This window comes from Vombatus ursinus, unplaced genomic scaffold (assembly GCF_900497805.2).
Source record: "Vombatus ursinus unplaced genomic scaffold, bare-nosed wombat genome assembly UNPS02009062.1, whole genome shotgun sequence".
NCBI classification, from domain to species: domain Eukaryota; kingdom Metazoa; phylum Chordata; class Mammalia; order Diprotodontia; family Vombatidae; genus Vombatus; species Vombatus ursinus.
Window position 1 is genome coordinate 20,515,307 of NW_020948840.1, and position 19,491 is coordinate 20,534,797.

A 19,491-nucleotide genomic window follows, 5' to 3' on the forward strand; every position below is an offset into this window, starting at 1 on the left:
TTATGTACAAATAAGAAGTCAAAGCTATCAGCTAAACTTACTCTTCAGGAAGCTCAGACCATGAACACAGGCAGTGAACACTAGACTGCGGACAGTGGACATAACCTTCTTCCTCCTTGCTCAGCAGGTCAATCCCTTCAGAGACAGAATCTGCAGAGTGTTCTCCCATGATGATGTCTTCTCATTTGAAGATGTTTTGGGAATGGCTTCTGTATTTAGTGCCCAGGCCTGCCCCAGCTTGAAGATTGAGTATGCCTTCCGCATCTATGGTAAGATACGTTGAGGGTCACAGTACTCAGAGAATAAAAATAAATAAGACTTTGGGGGTTGACGGGATGATCTCGTGCTTCTCTCCTCTTGCTTCTCTATGCTTCCTTTCCTGAACAATCTTATCCCCACAGTTTCAGTTAGGAATGTGCTGCAGCTAGCTTGAACTGGTTCCTTGATAAAGGTGATTGTTAAATTTTTGTGAGCACTTATACCTCGGAAATCAGCAAACGCTACAAGTCAGAGCTTGATTTGTTTTGTTGATTGTCTAGACTTCAGAAAGTGATGGAGAAAATGATCATAATTCATGTTAAACTTAAAAGTGTATGGTGTATACATTTTTTTTGGAGATCCCAGTATAAAACATTTACCAGTGCATCCCTGGCCATAGGGGAATAGATGGACACCTCCTATCCAGAAAAAAGGACAGAGTTGATTTGATCACGTTTTGTGGTTCCAAAACTGGACAAGAAGTGGTGATGAGGAAGGGTTACTTGGTCTCTAGTGAGGACGGCCAATTGTTTGTGGAGGAGGTGACTGGAGTCAGGGGAGGAACAGGGTGCCTCAGAGTTTCTTTAATAAGATGCTGAAAAGAGACCCAAATCTGTACTTGTGGGAAAAAGGTCAAGTCAGAAAGGAGAAGCTCACCAAGGAAGGGTAGGGCAACCAATGGGGAAAATGGGGTCTGCAGTTCACTGCCTGAATCCAATAAAGGGCAAAACTGACTAAGGTGTTTTTTAACAAAATAAGGCAAGAAACACCCAACAAATTCCAAGAGGAAATATATTTCCTAGTAGGTAATTTTTTTTCTTCTGACAATAATTCCTTACACTTACCTTAGCATAATGACACCATATGAAAATTTCACCTTGAAAATAAAAAGAAAAGTGGATACTGATTAGGAAACGTCCACCTTATGATCTGAGAGGCAGGGGGTAGAATAGGGGAAGGGTTGGAACCTGTGATTTCACGGTGTTTGGTAATACCACAGATGCAGATCTCTGCCTCTCCTGTAAATTATAAACATCTAAGAGAGCAAGAAGTCTGGGGCAGTTAGTCAACAAGCCGTGTTAAACTCCTACTATTTGCCAGGCTCTGTGCTAAGTCCTGGGGATACAAAGAAAGGCAAAAAATAGTACCTGCACTCAAGGAACTCAGTCTAATGGAAGAGACAACATGCAAACAGCTATGTATAAACAAGATAAATTGGTGATAATCTTAGAGGGGGAGGCACTAATGTAAAAAGGCTTCTTACAGAAGGTAGGATTTTAGTTGAGATTTTAAGGAAGTCAAGAGATGAAGATGAGGAGGGAGGGAGTTTCAGTTATGGGGGGACAGCCAATGAAAATGCTTAAAATTGGGGCAGCTAGGTGGAGCAGTGGATAGAGCTCCAGCCTTGGAGTCAGGAGGACCTGAGTTCAAATGTGACTTCAGACACTTAATACTTACTAGCTGTGTGACCCTGAGCAAGTCACTTAACCCCAATTGCCTAAGCAAAAAATTAAAAAAAAATTAAAATAAAGAAAGGAAAATGCTTAAAATTGGGAGACGAAGTGTCTTGTAAAAGGAACAGCAAGGAGGAAGACAATAAGTGACTTGCTCAGAGTCACTCAATTAGTCCCAGGAAGAACAAGGACTTGCTGATTTTGAGGTCAGCTTTTTATCTGCAAGGGCAACCCTCCACTAACTTAGAAGAAAAGGACTATAAAATAACTTTTCCTGGGAGCTGTGAAGCAAGCTTATACATTCTTGCAGGTCTAGAAGGAGAAAACTGATCACTCCCTGGTAGGTGTAGATAAGGAAAAAAAAAACTTCCTAACAGGGGTGGTTGGATGTTCCAGGTGAGGAGGCCCAGGTATTGAGGGGGGTTCCAGGATTAGACAGCATGGTTTGGAAGTCTGGACGTGAGGAACAGGACTGGAAGCTAAGCGGGGCATGATTGCTGGTAGGAGGAGATGCTGCCATGTCATTCTAGTTACCATAGGTAAGGAAGGTTAGTCCTAGAACTGGTTCCTACCACTCTGTGTATGATTGGCAGATTGCTTTGGATCTTTTAGGAAAGGATCAAGAACCAGACTGCACCCTTTTGTAGATGCTGGATTAAGTCAGTCCAAGTGCCATCTTTCAGAAACCATCAAGTTGAATATGATGCTTCTCCTGGAACTCCTGGGTTGTTCATGGTCCTAGATTGCCCCCGAATCAATCTCTCAAACAACTGATACTTTTCTCCTGTTTTTCTTCATAGTCTGGTCTCAATAGAAATAGAAAACATCTGGTTGGTGTACATCATAAGAATGAATCCCTCATGAATGTCCTTTTCTTTCTTCTTTTCCTTCTTCTTTAGCATAGTATAGTGGAAAAAAACACTGGGGACCTGGGTTCAAATCCAAGCCCTGACACTTATTAGCCATGTGACCCTGAGTACATCACTTCATTTGGAGGGGCCACCATTTCCTCATCTTTAAAATGGGAATAATAATAATATTTGTATTATCTACAAAAGAGGCAGCTTGGTGTCATGGGTAGAGAACTAACCTGGGAATCAGGAAGAGGGGATGGGAGGAAGTGGGGGGAGGTGGGATTCAAGTGCCACATTTGACACCAACTGGCAGTATACCCCTGGGCAAGTAACTTAACTTCTCAGTGTTCCTGCCCACTCTCTAAAATTCTATGTTGCAGAGTATGCACTGATCTGCATTTATGATAGAGTTTTTTTATCTGGGTATTCCATATAATCAAAGGTCCAGACTTTATCTTCTTACCTATCTCACAAGGTTGTTGATAAGTCATTGGTCAGTGCCCAGACCATCCCTTTGATAGGAATTGGCTTCTTTCTAAGTCAGTTTTGGTTTTCTTTGTATCTCTTCCTGACTCAGAAAACTACAGTGGTTTCCTGTTGTCTCTAGGATAAAACACGAACTCCTCTGTTTGGTTCCTAAAGCCCTCCATAGCCTGGCTCCAGTCTATCTTTTAAGGCTTATTCAAGGCTAGTTATCCTCTTTAAACATTGGAGGTGCTAGGCAGACTAGCCAATTTGCTTTTCCCCATACATGACCTTCTCCCTCCCATCTTGGTGTGCTTGGGCCTCAAACTCACCTCTACCTCTTGGCCTCCTCAGCTCCCTTGAAGACTCAGCTCAGGTGCCATTTCTTATTCAATTCCCTTTCAGTGGTTAGTATCCTCCCCATCAACTACTTTATATTTATCTTGCCGGTGTTGTTCAGTCGGTTTTTAGTCACGTACAACTCGTCATGACCCCATTTGGGGGTTTCTTGGCAAAGATACTGGAGTGGTTTGCCGTTTCCTCCTCCAGATCATTTTATAGATGAGAAAACTGAGGCCAACAGGGTAAGGTGACTTGCCCAGGGTCACCCATATAGTAAGTGTCTGAGGCCAGATTTGAACTCAGGGAGATGAGTCTTCCTGACTCTAGGCCTGGAGTGCTAACCACTACATCACCTAGCTGCCTAAGCTGGTGTAACTGGCCTTTAATGGTGTGAGGTAAAGAGGATATTCTCCCCCTACCCATCCCTTTCAACTTCTTCATTACATTTAAGAATTGCCTCTTCTCAGCAGATATTAATGAGAATGGCTTCATTGATGAGGATGACCTCAAATGCATCATCCAGCGGTTGCTAAACACTACCAATGTGGGTGACGAGTTGCTAAATAATCTGACTAAACATGTATGTACCTGATTGGGGGGGGTCAAGGGAGGAAGGGTGAAATCTGACCTTCCTGTCACCACTGGCGGGGCCCACAGGACTTAGGAGAGGTGTGGCAAGTGTAACCTTCACCGATTCCCTTCACCAAGTCCCTCAAATAAGGAAAGCAAGAGAGAGAGATTGCTCTGTACCATCCAAACTCCCTCTTATGATGGCCAAGCACATGTATTTGCAAAAGGCTGACTTTACGTGGGGATCAAACATGGGGCCTTGGTCTAAGTAATTGGGTATCATAGCTAGGTAAGCTACATTCTCTAGGGCCATTTTCTTGTTCTCATTCACTGCCTTGCCCTTTTTTGAGGAGTTCAGGGAGGGGGGGAAGTTCCCTGAAGGGTCATGGAAATGTTCCAAGTTTTAACTCAAGGCCACACAGTAAGTCTTTGCTATTTTTAGTTTTAGGGTTCTCAACTGGACTATGCTGAGGGATGGCCAAGAGAAATCATAGGATCACAGGTCTAGAGCTGGAACAGATTTCATAGGCCATCTAGCCCAAACCCCTCGTTTTATAGATGAGGAAACTGAGGCCCAGGGAAGTTAAGTGACTTGCCCAAGGTGATGAGGGTTGTGTGTAGGATTTGAACCTAGGGCCTCTGACTCCAGAACCAGTGCTCTTTCCACTGTAGCTTTAGGGCTAGCTCATCTTGCCTCTAGAATATTTCAGGGCCTTGAGTGAAGACTTGGCCAGGCCTTTGACACATAAATGGTAGCCCAGCATTTAATGATAACAATCCCACTGCTGGATTCAGGGGCATTTCCCCCTTTCCTGAGAGGAAGGAGGTCCCATTCACACTGGACTTGAGTGTTCCATGACTCCATTTCTCTTGGGCTCTAGTTTACTATCTTCCCTGTCAATTTTATGAAAAGAAATCAAAGCTGTAACTAGAGCAGGGTAATTAAGGCTTTCCCCCAAGGTACTGAAATGTAGTGTATGCTGGAAGCATTTATATTCCCTTCAGCAACTGGATAGAAACAACTGAACTAAGCCCCTAGTTAGCAAGAATACTTTTTTTTTTTTAAATAGGAAGCGTCCAGTCAAGCAAGTAGCCTTGATTAAGCACCTACTACCAGGTGGAGTGGAGTGCACTTCCTCCTCCCCTTGTCCCCAGTTGACCATACACCAAATGAAATCTCCTTTCCTATTTCTTTTCTCCCTCCTTGGAAACAGCTTGGAGTCTATGCTGCTGTTCCCTTTCCCCCCATCCCACTCCTTGGAATTAAAAACACAATTGCATTTGTGTTTATTGTCCTATGGATGGAAATTGCTAGTTACGACTCTATAGCTGTCATATCCTTCCCCCACCTACCAAAGGCAAAACCCAGTTCCATGGCAGAGACTGTGTGCCTCTGTGTGTGGGGTCATGAAGAAGAGTTAATGTAGGGAAACGTGCATGGGGAAAGAGTACAGGTATGCCCTGACCCCGAGCCTTCTGCATGAAGCCATCCAGGAGCCCTCCCAGCCAGAGAAGCTGGCACAAGAACCAGACAACACCAAATCTTTGGAGGGCATAAGAATAGAGAGCTCAAGACTTTGTAATGTTGCTTACTTAAAAAAAAAACACAATTAAATCTAACCTACTTCTCCCACCTCCAAATGGCATTGTGCCTTCTAGGGACTATCAGGTAAGGCTCCCTGGGGCCTCTAGCCTAGCTTGGCTGTTGTAAACAGCATGAGGTTGCCAAAACTCACACTCAAGGTGAGGGGGAAAAGGTCAGGGTTACCTAGCAGATGGCTTACTGGATGACCCTGGGGAATTCCTGAGCAAAGGGCCCAAGCCAGGGGATACCTCAATGCCTTTCCCCTTACCCTTTCTCTTTCTTATTGTTTGTTCTATCTCTTGGACTCCTCATTTCTACTTTCTCCATTGCAGATATTGGGAGAATCAGACATGGACAATGACCGCATGCTGTCTTTCTCAGAGTTTGAACATGCCATGTCCAAGTCCCCAGATTTCATGAAGTAAGGAACTTTCCCCAGCAGCAGCTATAAAAGAGGGGAAGGGGACAGAGAAAAGAGAGGGGAAGAGAAGAGGGGAGGTTACAAAGCAGAAAGTCAGGCACCTCTAGTCTCTCTTTGGCCAAGAAAAAGAGCTACCTAAGTCTTTCGAGGACGGTACTTAGTCTTTCGATTGTTGAATAGATTCTATGAGCATCACAAAGACTGATCCTTTTTCCCGGGATTAAAAAAAATATTGAATTAGGCAACTTATAAAGGTATAGAAGGAGAGTGTAAGTAAATAGAAAATCCTTGATTGGAGGAGAATGGAAATTGGACCCCTCAAGATGAACTCCACTTTGTTCTGCTAATGGAACACATGTAGTCAGTCCAAGCAGAGATCATGGAACACAGTTAATGCATCTGTCCAGTTTCTCATCTGGTCCTTGTCCCACTAGGCCCTTCTCCTTCATTTTTATCCCTTACTACCATCCCATGAGATCAGCTCATCCACCTCCATCCAATAGGATGCAGAGAAGGTCACTTGGTCTATCGATAAGCGCTCACTATGTGCTGGCACCTGTGCTAGGGGATACGAAAAAAGGTCTTCATACACACTCTCTGCCCTCAAGGAGCTCACATTTTAATGAAAGAAACAATATGCAAAAAAGTGTCCATACAAGAGATATGGTGTGAATGGAAGGCAATCTCAAGGAGAATGCACTAGTAGTAGGAGGAAGCAGTGGAGTTTGAGTTGAGTCTTGCAGGAAGCCTGAGAAGGTAGGAGTTGGAGGTAAAGAGGGATAACAACCCAAGTAAAAGAGCCATCAGAGAAAGGCCCAGAGTCAGAATATGGAATATTATGTTCAAGGAACAGTTAGAAGCTCAATGTGGCTGCATCATGGAGTATATAGAGGCAGATAAAATGTAAGATAATTGGAAAGGTAGGAAGAAAACTGATTTTGAAGGGCTTTAAGAGCCAAACAGGATTTTATATTTGATCCGGCAGGTACTAGAGAGCTCATGGAGTTTATTGACTGGGGGGAGTGATGATGGTCAGACCCAAGCTTTAGGAAAATCACTTTGGTAGCTGAATAGATAATGGACTGGAAAGGGGTGAGACTTGGGGCAGGGAGACCAATTAGAAGACTATGACAATAGTAAGGCATGAGGTAATGAGGGCCTGTGCCAGGGTGGAGTGGAGATATCAAGGCCTCATATGAGATTATAGAGACAGAAGTTATAATGTAGAGACAGAGCAGGAATTAGAACTCATAGGATGATAGATTTAGGGCTATGTGGTTCAACTCCCTTTACAGAGGGGCGAATTGAGGCCCTGATCACTTAAATGACTTGCCCAGGGTCACACAGGTAAATAAGTGGAAGAGTCATGATTTGGCCCCGGGTCCTTTGATTCCATATCCAGCTTTCTTTCCATTGCACCGTGTTGACTCCTGAGTTTTTAGGTCCCAGCTGAGCCTAGAAAGATAGAAGAAACAATGGGGAAAACGGCCTAACTTTCTAGCTCTGTGACCCTGAGCAAATAATATAACTTCTCTGGGCCTTACTTTCCTCATTTGTAAAATGGGAAAGGTCATACTTTATCAGAAAAGTCCCTCTCTGTTCAAACATCCTGGGATCCAGGGGTGTATTTGTCCTACTGGCAGCCTGGTGTAGCGGAAAGAGCCCTAGAAATAGAGACTAAGGACTTGAGTTTGAATCCTAGCCCTGCCATTAACTATTTCACTCTCCATTGCAGTTGTTCCAAACCTTCTTGTCTTTCCTTAACCCTCCCATAGCACTCGCTTTCCCTACCCTATCAGGTGAGGACCTTGATGCTTCACGGAAAAAACAAAACTGGGGCCCTTTGTTGAAAGCACCTCTTCTCCCCTCTTCCTCATGTCACATCACTCAGACCTCTTTGCCCACTCTCTGTTCCTTCACTCCCATCTTAGAAGAAGAGGTGGGCTTTCTCCTTGACAGGAGCACCTTCCTCCCAACATGTACCCTTGATCTCATCACCCCCATCTTCTCCAGCAGTTCACTCCTACTATCATACCCACTTTATTTCCTATCATCAATATTTCCCCATCTACTAACTCCTTTCCTTCTACCTATAAACACACTAGTGTCTCCTCTATTCTTAAAAAAAAATCCTCACTTTATCCTACTATCCCTGGTAGCTCTTGTCCTATAACTCCTCTCCCCTTCTCAGCTAAACTTCTTGAGAAAGCCATTCACACAAAGTGCCTCCATTTTCTAGACTCTTACTTTATTCTAAACTCTGTGCAATGTGACTTCTGATCTCTTCCCTTTCCAAAGTGACCAGTGATACCCTAATTGCCAAATCTAATGGCCTTTTCTCAGTTTTTATCCTTTTTGGTTTGTCCCTCTACTGCATTTGACATTGTTGATGACCTTCCCCTAGATACTAAGTTTTTGTGGTTTCCTTTTATCCTTTTAAATGCTCCTTTTCAATATCCTTTGACGGTTCTTCATTCATGTCACACCCCTACAAGTTCTATCCTGGGTTATATTGTTTCCTCTATACTTTTTCATTAAGTGATCTCCCTGGTGCTTAGCATAGGACCTGGCATATAGTAAGTGCTTAATAAATGTTTGGTGAGCAACTGACTGACTGATTGACTATTAATGAGCTTGTGACTTTGAGCAAATCACTTCATCTTTCTGGGCCTCAGTTTCCTCATCAGTAAAATGAAGGGAAGGGTTATGTTTATCAGTGATGACTACAATCCTTTGAAAAGAAGTTGGGGTATCCAGAGGGATCCAACATGATCAGAGAGAGTTAGAAACCATAGATACTCTATCAGACCAACCCCATTAGAACAAGCAGAATTTCCTACAGCATCTAGCACCTCCTGAATATTCTGTTCTTCTTCTAGTTCCTTTCGGATTAATTCCTGGGACCTCTGACAGTGAAGCTGCCTGGCTAAGAACAACTTAACCAAATGGTCTTCTGGCTGCCACAGGGGAGACCTCTAGAATCCTGTTCATTTCCCTCTAATCTCTGGATGTTAAGGGAGGGATGTGGTTACATGTGTATCTCTGCTTCATTTAAGAGAATAAAGCCATAGGCATGTATTTTCCTTACCCTTCTGGCTCAGTGTTCCTTGAACCTAGTCAGTGACCATATTGGGATATTAAAAAATGGTTGAACAGAATGAGTAGACTCAGTTAAGTCATATGCAGCATCTCTCTTGGCCACACTGTCCATCATGTTTGCAGACTATGGTAAGGTTGCCAATGCTTGGGAGGACATTTTACAAGATGATAATTTGAGAACTGGCCTTGACCTAGTGGAATGTTCAATAAGAAGAAATGTTAAGCTATATGCAGCATCCCTCTTAGGTATAACCAGCTCTAATAGGCTGTTTCAGAGCCTATTAATTTAAGTCACAGATGAGTTCTTGTTGATGTGGAGACATTCAAATCCAATAGAAAAAATATTTCATTAGGTTCCAGCAAGCCAGCAGCAAGCCCTACCTCAGCAAGCCAGCAGTAGATCCTGCACCCTAGTGCAGTGGAGCAGGCAAACGTCAATACCAGGACCCCCCCACATGCCTCAGCATAGCCAGGGGAACAGGGCAGATTCCAGCTCTGAGAACCACCATGTACTTCAGTGTAACCCTGGGCATACAGGTAACCTCCAGTGGCCAGACCACCACATGCTTCAGTGTAGCCCCCAGGGAAACACAGAAACACCCCACCAGCCTCAGTACACATCAGATACCACCCAGCACCAGGTAAGCTGCCAGATCCCTATAGCCTTCAGCAGCACCAGCCACTCCACCTCACTCCACTCCCTCAGTGCAGCACCAGATACAAGGGTCCCCCATGTATCTCAGGGCAATGCCAGTGTAGCACCAGGTAAAAAGCCAGGGCCTATAGCCCCTGGCATAAGGAACCTAACACAGTGCTCCTCCTACCCCAGGAGCAGAGCTCAAATTTAAAAGAAAGGGAAAAGGCCAAAAAAGATGTGAAAAAAAAAAGAATCTGACCATAGAAAGTTATTTTGGTGACAGGGAAGAACAAGACACAAACTCAGGAGAGGACAACAACGGCAAAACACCTATTGGCAAAACCACAAAGAAAAATGGAAAGTGGTCTCAGGCCCAGAAATAACTCATGAAAGAGCTCAAAAACAAGTTTAAAAATCATATAAGAGATGTGGAAGAAAAATTGGGAAAAGAAATGAGAGTGATGCAAGGAAATTATGAAAAAATAGTCAACAGCTTGGAAAAAGAAAACAACTGCATAAAAAGTACAACTGGCCAAATGGAAAAGGAGATACAAAAATCCACTGCAGAAAACAACTCCTTAAAAAGTGCAATTGGCCAAATGGAAAAGAAAGTACAAAAGCTAACTGAGCAAAACAGCTCCTTAAAAGTTAGAATTGGGCAAGTGGAAGCTAATGACTCTATGAGACATCAAGAACCAATGAAACAAATTCAAAAGAATGAAAAAATAGAAGAAAATATAAAATACCTCATTGGAAAAACAATTGACCTGAAAAATAAATCCAGGAGAGAGAATGTCAGAATCATTGGACTATCTGAAAGCCATAATCAAAAGGGAGACCTGGACAGCATTTTCCAAGAAATTATCAAGGAAAACTGCCCTGATATCCTGGAATCAGAGAGCAAAACTGGCATTGAAAGAATCCACCAATCACCTCAGGAAAGAAATCCCAAAATAAAAACTCCAAGGAACACTATAGCCAAATGACAGAACTATTAGGTCAAGGGAAAAAAGTATGGCAAGTGGCCAGAAAGAAACAATTCAGATATTGGGGAACCAGAATCAGGATTACACAGGACTTAGCAGCTGCAACATTAAAGATTGGAGATCATAGAACATGATATTCTGGAAGGCAAAGGAGCTAGGACTACAATGAAGAATCACCCACCTAGTGAAATTAAGCACACTATTTCAAGGGAAAATGATCATTCAATGAAATAGAAGAATTTCAATCTTTCATAAGGAGAAAATCAGAACTGAACAAAAAATTTGATCTCCAATATTCAAGACCCAAGAGAAGCCTAAAAAGTTAAAAATGGAAAAGAAAACATAAGAGGTTCAGTGGAGCTGAACTGTTTACATTCCTATATGGGAAGATGATACTTGTAATTCTTAAAAATTGTACCACTAATAGTACAGCTAGAAGGAATATACATAGACAGAGAGTACAGGTATAAGATGAATTTGAGGGAATTACATAAAAAAATTAAGGGATGAGAAAGAAGAGTACACTGGGTGCAGAAGGAAGGCAAAGGTAGAATGGTATAAATTATTTCACATGAAGATGCATGAAAGACCTGTAACAGTGGAGAGAAAGATGGGACGGCAGGTGACAGCCATTACTTGAACCTTTCTGTCATCAGTGTTGGCTCAAAGAGGGAATAATATACACAATCAGTTGGATATAGAAATCTATCTTACTCTACAGGGAAGTAGGAGAGGAGGAGATTAAGTAAAGGGGGGAAGGACTAACAGAAGGGAGGGCAGATTGGGGGAGGTGGTAGGCAGAAGCAAAACACTGGTAAGGAGAGAAAGGGTGAAAGGAGAGAGGAACAGAGAGGAGGAAAATAAGATGGAGGGAAATAGACAGTTATTAATCATAACAGATAGCAGATAGCAGGGTGGATCAGAAAACAGAATACTACAATATATTGTTTACAAGAAACACATTTGAAGCAGAGACACACATAGAATAAAGGAGGTAAAGGTCTGGAGCAGAATCTATTATGCTTCAGCTGAAGTTAAAAAAAAAGGAGAGGTAGCAATACTGATCTCAGACAAAGCAAAAACAAGAATAGACCTAATTAAAAGAGATAAGGAAGGAAACTGCATGTTGCTTAAAGGTATCATAGACAATGAAGCAATATCAGTACTAAACACATATACACCAAGTGGTATAGCATCCAAATTCTTAAAGGAGAAGTTGATCGAGTTATAGGTTCACAACTAGAGATAAAGAGCATAATGAAATATAAAATAGATAATTTTGATTATATTAAATTAGAATAGCTTTTGCACAAACAAAGCCAATGCAACCAAGATTAGAAGGAAGGCAGAAATCTGGGAAACAATCTTTACAGCAAGTGTTTCTGATAAAGGCCTCATTTCTCAAATATATAGAGAACTGAGTCAAATGTGTAAGAATACAAGCCATTCCCCAATTGATAAATGGTCAAAGGACATGAAGAGGCAGTTTTCAGATGAAGAAATAAAAGCTATCTATAGGCATATGAAGAAGTACTCTAAATCACTTTTTTTTGCAAGGCAATTGGAGCTAACTGACTTGCTCAGAGTCACACAGCTAATAAGTGTTACATGTCTGAGGCTGGATTTGAACCTAGGTCCTCCTGACTCCAGGGCAGGTGCTCTATCCACTGTACCACCTAGCTGCCCCTCTAAATCATTTTTGATTAGAGAAATGCAAATTAAAACAACTCTGAGGTACCACTTCCCACCTGTCAGATTGGCTAACAAGACAAAAAAGAAAAATGATAAATATTGGAAAGGATGTGGGGAAATTGGAACACTAATGAACTGTTGGTGAAGTTGTGAATTGATCCAAACATTCTGGAGAGCAATTTGGAACTATGTCCGAAGGCAAACAAACTGTGCATACCCTTTGATCTAGCAATACCACTACTAGGTCTATATCCCAAAGAGATCATAAAAAAGGGAAAAGGACCTACATGTGCAAAAATATTTATAGCAGTTCTTTTTGTGATGGCCAAGAATTGGAAATTGAGGGGATGCCCATCAATTGGGAAATGGCTGAACAAACTGTGATATATGAATGTAACAGAATACTATTGTGCAATAAGAAATGATGAGCAAGCAGACTTCAGAAAAACCTGGAAAGACTTATATGAACGGATGCAGAGTGAAATAAGCAGAATCAAGAAAACATTGTATACAGTATCAGCAACATTGTGTGATGATCAACTATGAATGACTCAGCTCTTCTCAGCAATGCAATGACCTGAGACAAGTACAAAGGACTCATGGAGGAAAATACCATCTACATCCAGATAAAGAACTGATGGATTCTGAATGCAGATCAAAGCATACTTTTTTCACTTTATTCTTTTTGTGTTTTTTTTTCCTTTTGATCTATTTCTTCTTTCACAGATGTAACTAATGTGGAAATATGTTTTACATGATAGCACACGTATAACCTGTATCAAATTGCCTACCATTTTTGGAAGAGGGGAAGGCAGGGAGGGTGGGAGAGAAATTTGGAGCTCAAAATCTTATAAAAAATGAATGCTAAAAATTGTCTTGCTGTGCAATTGGGGAAAAAATAAAATGCTATTAAAAAAAAGAAAAAGTATATAATTAAAACAAGAAAAAAACATTGATAAGGGAGTGAATCAAGCAGCAGAACATTCTCTACAGATGTTATCATCTGATTCCCCTTCAATTTCTCTAACTTTTAAGCATGGTAGAAGGACATAGTCACTTTGTACTGATAGGTCAAGGCAAACACTTCCATACATTGGGTTCTGTTTCTTGAAGTCTTTCCCACAGGGCTGGCCAAAGGAAAGCTAGATGCTTGCTTTTATGGTCTAGATGGGACATAAGGGGTTCAAAATACCATGTACAATACTGTGTGAGGTCTCCTCTCACTGCAGTTCAGAACCTTACCATTCCTTCACCTCCTTCCCCATGGATCTTGTAACCCTTTTTAAACCTCTTGACATGTAGAGTCTCTTTGGATCCAATCAGCATTGGGGGTTTATACATAGACCTTGTTTAGGGAATGGGGAGATGGAAACAGAGAAATATAGTGGAAAGAACACTAACTTTGGAGTTAGAGGATCTGAGTCTAATGATAACTACATGACCTTAGGCAAGTCACAATCACCCTGAGCCTCAGTTTCCTCATCTAGAAAATAAAAGGATAGGATTAGATTCTGTTTGATGCTCCTTCCAGCTCCAATGTGTGATCCTATGATCTGGGATACTCTCACAGCCTTAAGCCCTGTGGGAAATGTAATCTTTTGGACAAATCCCTTTCCTGTATAATAATGGTAGGAAATAAGCTGGGGAATCACTGTGTAGGCAAGTCCTCCATTCATTGTTATAGGTCTGTTCCAAATTTGAGCTTCAAGGGTTGTTTGGAACTAGAAATTATTTTCCTATCATTAGTGATGAGGCTTTAAATGAGTCTTTCCCCCAAAGGCCTATGTTCCAAGAGGATATCTGGTACAGCAAACAGCAGAATTGGAGTCAGGTACCTTGATTCATATCTGAGATCTATAACTAACTAGCTTTGTGACCCTGAGTAAATAATTTCCCCCCTCCCCTGGACCTTAGTTTCCTCCTCTGTAAGATGAGGGGATAAAAAACAGCTCAAATAGCTGATTCCAAAGCCATAAAGCCATATTGTCATTGATCAATAGTTCTGATAATTTTAGCTTCAGTTCTGGGCCATGAGAGCAGGGGGAGGAAATCATATTATGAAACCATAAGGCAAGAGAAGAAGCCATGTTGGTTAGAAAGAGCTTGCTTTGGCAGAGAGAAGAAAAGGATGCAGAAGTGAAGGGGAGAGGAGGGAGAAACCATGTGTTAGTATAGCTGCCACATTGTTCTGGGCCATGGGAACAGGTGGTATAGGAGGGAAGTAGAAAGAAACTTCTCCTTGCCTTTCCTAGGGGCAAACTTCCATTTCCTGGGCCTTTGGTATCCTACCATCCAGGAATAGGATGACTAGGGTTTTGCCCTAGGGCACAAATAATTTTAAATGATGATTTTAAAAAATAATATTTTATTTTCCCCCCAATTACATGTAAAAACAATTTTCTCCATTTTTTAAAAATTTTGAGTTTCAAATTCTGTCTCCCTCTCTCCTCTCCCCTCTCCTTAAGACAGTAAGCAATCTGATAGAGATTATACATATATGATCACATAAAACATTTATTAATCATTTTGTGGAAGAAAACTTGAATATACATGTACAATCATGTAAAACATATTTATTAATCATTTTGTGGAAGAAAACTCAAACAAAAAGAAGAAAGTGAAAAATAGTATGCTTTGGTCTGTATTCAGACTTCATCAGATCTCTCTCTGGAAGCAGATAGCATTTTTCATCACGAGGCCTTTGGGATTGTCTTGGATCATTGTCTTGCTGAGAATAGCTAAGTCATTCACAGTCGATCACCGTACAATATTGTTATTATTGTATACAACGTTCTCCTGGTTCTGCTCACTTCACTCTGTATCAGTTCATATAAATCTTTCCAGGTTTTTCTGAAAGAAAATATATAGTACAATAGTATTCCCTCAAAACCATACGCTACAATTTGTTCAGCCATTCCCAATTGATAGGCACCCCTTCAATTTCTAGTTCTTTGCCAAACAAAAGAGCTGCTATAAATATTTTTGTGTAAATAGGTCCTTCCCTCCCCCTTTCTTATATTTTTTGGATACAGAACTAGTAGTGTTATTAAATAATAAATTTTGAAGAAAATGAAAATTTCAAATTTTTCACATCATAGGAGTGTATCCTTTACTTAGCAAGAATAATTTGTTAAAATAGCAAACTACCAGGACAGGTAAGCTCCTCCTTGTCTAGCCTCCAACTATTCCCTCTCCTCTCCACCCCCTCAGCATTCATAGCCTTGGCCTTACAGTTTTACAGGGCCTCTTTGCTCAAGGTGGTCCACCTCTCATAGGGTCACCACTCTTTCAGTCAAACTGAATTTTTCTTAATTATTTTTTGCATTTTCACCTCTAAATCTATGATTCTATGTAATTAGGATCCCTCCTATCCTCTCAATAAAAGACTCCCTTTGGTATACACACAGACACACACACAGACACACACACATATGACAGCTGAGCTCAATGAAGTGTTAGGAAAAAAAGCTTTCTGATTGAATTAATTCACACAAATGTGTGAATGACTGAGAGCCCCTTCATACAGAGGCTGGTTAGCTCAAATGAGTCCATAATTGGAATTTAAGGCAACATAACCAGAGTAAAGAATAAATATTCTGGAAGGTTTTTTTCAGGGTGGTGGTGGTTGGTATTTTGGATATGTAGGGATGCCAGTAGGTAGGCCACCTACCTCTTTCCCACTCCCTACATTACTCCTCTAGACTCTTCCTGCTTTCCACAGCTTCCTCTACTTCTGAACCTACAAGACTCTCTCTCTAAAGGCTCCCAAGGGTCCAAGCTTCCATGGGTAGAGAGGCAGGAGGGGCAGGAGGACTTTGTGTCTATTTTGTGCTTGGTGCTTATAAATAGGGAATGTTTGACCCTGATAAGCCCAGGGTTACAAAGCTCTTCCAATGAAAGGGATGAAATCTTATAAGTGGGCAAAATGTGAGCTTAAAGATCAGAGATCTGGAAAACATAAAGCAAGAAAACATAAGGTATAACCACATTGGTTAGAAAGAGCTTGCATTAGGAGGAATAAAAGGTTGTGGAAGTGGAGGAAAGAGAAGGGAAATGGAGAGAGAAAGGAGGGAAAAATAGGAAGATGTGATATATTAGTACAGTCACTACATTGCTCTAAATTGCAAAAAAAAAAAAAATTGCCATGAGCAAAAAGTACTATAGCAGAGTGAGGGTAGGGAATGATTCTTTCCCTTTACTGGGTCTGTACTCTCTTCTCTGTAAAAGGAGGAAGTCAGGAAGCTGAAGCCTGTGTAATTGTAAAATGACCAAGCTTGTCCTTGATGAGAAATGGGCCTCTTTTCCTTCTTTGCAAAGTTGGGGAACTATGGGTGTGGAACATTGTAAATACTGTCAGATTAAGTTGATATGTTGGCTAGTTTTTCTAAATTGCCTTTTTTTCTCTTAAATTTTTTTTTGTTGTTGTTAGAAGACATAGTTCTCTGAATGGGAGAGGGAAGGGGAAAATTGAGAAATGCATATTAATGCACTGTTGGTAGAGTTGTGAATTGGTCTAGCCATTATGAAAGGCAATTTTGGAATTATGGCCCCAAAGTGACTAGACCATACATGCCATTTGACCCAGTGATGCCACTACTAGGCTTATACCCTAAAGAGATGAAACAGAGGGAAAAGACCCAAATGTACAAAAATATTTATAGCAGCTATTTTTATAAAGACAAAGAAATGGAAACTAGAAGAGGTGTCCATCAATTTAGAAATGGCTGAAAAAATTATGATATATGAATGTGACGGATTATTATTGCCCCAGAATAAATGACAAAAAGGACTATTTCAGTGAAATCTTGGGAAGACCTGTATGAACTGATACAAAGAGAAGTCAGCACAATCAGAAACACAGTTTACATGGTAACAACAACATTATGTAGAATTTGGGGCTACTTTTCTAATTTGTACTTACACTGATAAGGCAAGTACTCAGAGGGAAGATATTATATCCCCTTAGGGCTCTCTAGAGTTAGCTGTTAAATCTTGTGTAATCCTGACTAGATGTTTGTAATATTTTCTCCTTGACCTAGGATCCCTGGAGTTTGGCTATGCCCAGGAGTTTTCATTTTGGTATCTCTTTCAGGAGGGGATTAGTGGATTCTTTCAATTTCTATTTTACTTTCTGGTTCTAGAATATGAGGGCACTTTTCTTTGATAATTTTTTGAAAGATTTTGTCTAGGCTTTTTTTTTTATCATGACTTTAAGGTAGTCCAATAATTCTTAAATTATTTCTCCTCAGTCTATTTTTCAGGTCAGTTGTTTTTCCAATGAGATATTTTTCTATTTTTTCATTCTTTTGATTTTGTTTTATTGTTTCTTGATATCTCATGGAATAATTAGCTTCCACTTGCGCAATTCTAATTTTTTTTTGGGTGAGGCAATTGGGGTTAAGTGACTTGCCCAGGGTCACACAGCAAGTACATTTCAAGTGTCTGAGGCCGAATTTGGACCCAGGTCCTCCTTACTCCAAGGCCAGAGCTCTATCTACTGTACCTCCTTGATGCCCCCCAAGTCTAATTTTTAAGTAACTATTTCCTTCTGTGAACTTTTGCACCTCTTTTTCCATTTGGCCAATTCTGCTTTTTAAGGAGTTCTTTTCTCTCTCTCTCTCGCCCTCTCTTTTTTTTTTTTTGGCTAGGCAATGGGGTTAAGTGACTTGCCCGGGGTCACACAGCTAGTAAGTATTATGTGTCTGAGGCCAGATTTGAACTCAGGTCTTCCTGAATTCAGGGCTGGTGCCCTACCCACTGTGCCACCTACTTGTCCCTAAGGAGTTCTTTTCTTCAGAGGATTTTTTGTGTCTCTTTTATATTTGGTCTATTCTATTTTTTAAGATATTTTCTTTGGTATTTTTTTATGTGTACCTTTTTTTTTTTTTTACCAAACTGTTGACTCATTTTTTTGTGATTTTCTTGTATCACTCTCATTTGCTTTTCCAACTTTTCTTCTACCTCTCTTATTTTATTTTAAAATTTTTTGAGCTTTTTCCAGGATTTATTCTTGTGCCTGAGAACAATTCACATTTTTCTTTGAATCTTTGGATGTAGCACTTTTGACTTTTTCTTCTTCTGAGTTTGCATTTTGATCTTCCCTGTCACCATATTAATTTTCTATGGTCATGGAAAAATAGTTTGTCCCCATCCTTTTGTGGGCTCTGCCACTCCAAAATTCATTTTAAGGTGTTATTTTAAAGTTGTTTGGAGGGGAATTTTGGAGAGTTCAAGTGAGTCCTTGCTTTTTCTCCATCATCTTGGCTCCACAATACAATAGAATACAAAAATGACTACAACAATATAAGCAGATGGAACAACCACACCAAAAAAAAAAATCAAAAATCAAAAGTGAATGTTGCAAAATTATAATAAAGAATGAGCATGGGTCAAAAGAAGATACAAGATATCCCCACCCCTTCACAGAGGTGGGAGGTCCACAAATCTTGTACACCGCACATATTTTCAGACTTTTTCAATTCATTGGTCAGTTTTGCTGATTCCCCCCCCCTTTTTTTCTTAACAAAATGTCATTTATTATTTGAGATGGCAGGGGGTACTATGGAAAATTATAGTTATATAAAAAGATATATCAATAAAATTATATTTTAAAAGAAATTAATGTGATACAAAAGAAAGATAATTTTTTTAAAAAGAAAATATTACTATGGATTAGGGGAAATGCATGTGTGAATGGGAGAGGGAAGATAGCAAAATGAGATTTCCCTATAAAATGACAGGGTTGGGCTAGACAACCTTCAAGATGGATGACCTTTCAATTTTTATCTTTAAGTATATTTAAGATTGCACTTGAACAAAACACTGGGGCCATGACAGGAGCAATTTAGAGGCAATCTTTCTTATCTCTTCAGCAAAAGCTGCCTTTGGCTGGCTCACATTTGTTAGGTATTAGGAGAAAAGCTTTCTAGTTACATTAATTCATGCAGATTGTGTGAATGACTGGCAGTCCCTTAACCCTTCCAAAGGCAGGTTTCAAGAGGCAGGACGAAGGCTACGGAGGACAACCAGGACGTCACCACCGGGTGACGGTTCTCCAGGGCAGTCCTCCATTTGGTGGTCCCACACAAGGGCCCTGTTATCAATGCTGCTCTCCACTCTGCTTCTCAG

General features: G+C 40.7%; 1 protein-coding gene across 1 annotated transcript in view; it reads left to right on the forward strand.

Moving 5' to 3' along the window:
- CIB4 (calcium and integrin binding family member 4) overlaps positions 1–8,960 on the forward strand; it is an 83,512-nt gene extending 74,552 nt beyond the window's left edge. The window contains exons 4-7 of the mRNA XM_027850328.1: positions 128–269; positions 3,844–3,953; positions 5,861–5,949; positions 8,829–8,960. Of these exons, the coding sequence (XP_027706129.1) occupies positions 128–269; positions 3,844–3,953; positions 5,861–5,949; positions 8,829–8,859 (372 nt within the window). The 3' untranslated portion in view covers positions 8,860–8,960. The remainder of the gene's footprint in view (positions 1–127; positions 270–3,843; positions 3,954–5,860; positions 5,950–8,828) is intronic.
- The last annotated feature ends 10,531 nt before the right edge of the window (positions 8,961–19,491 follow it).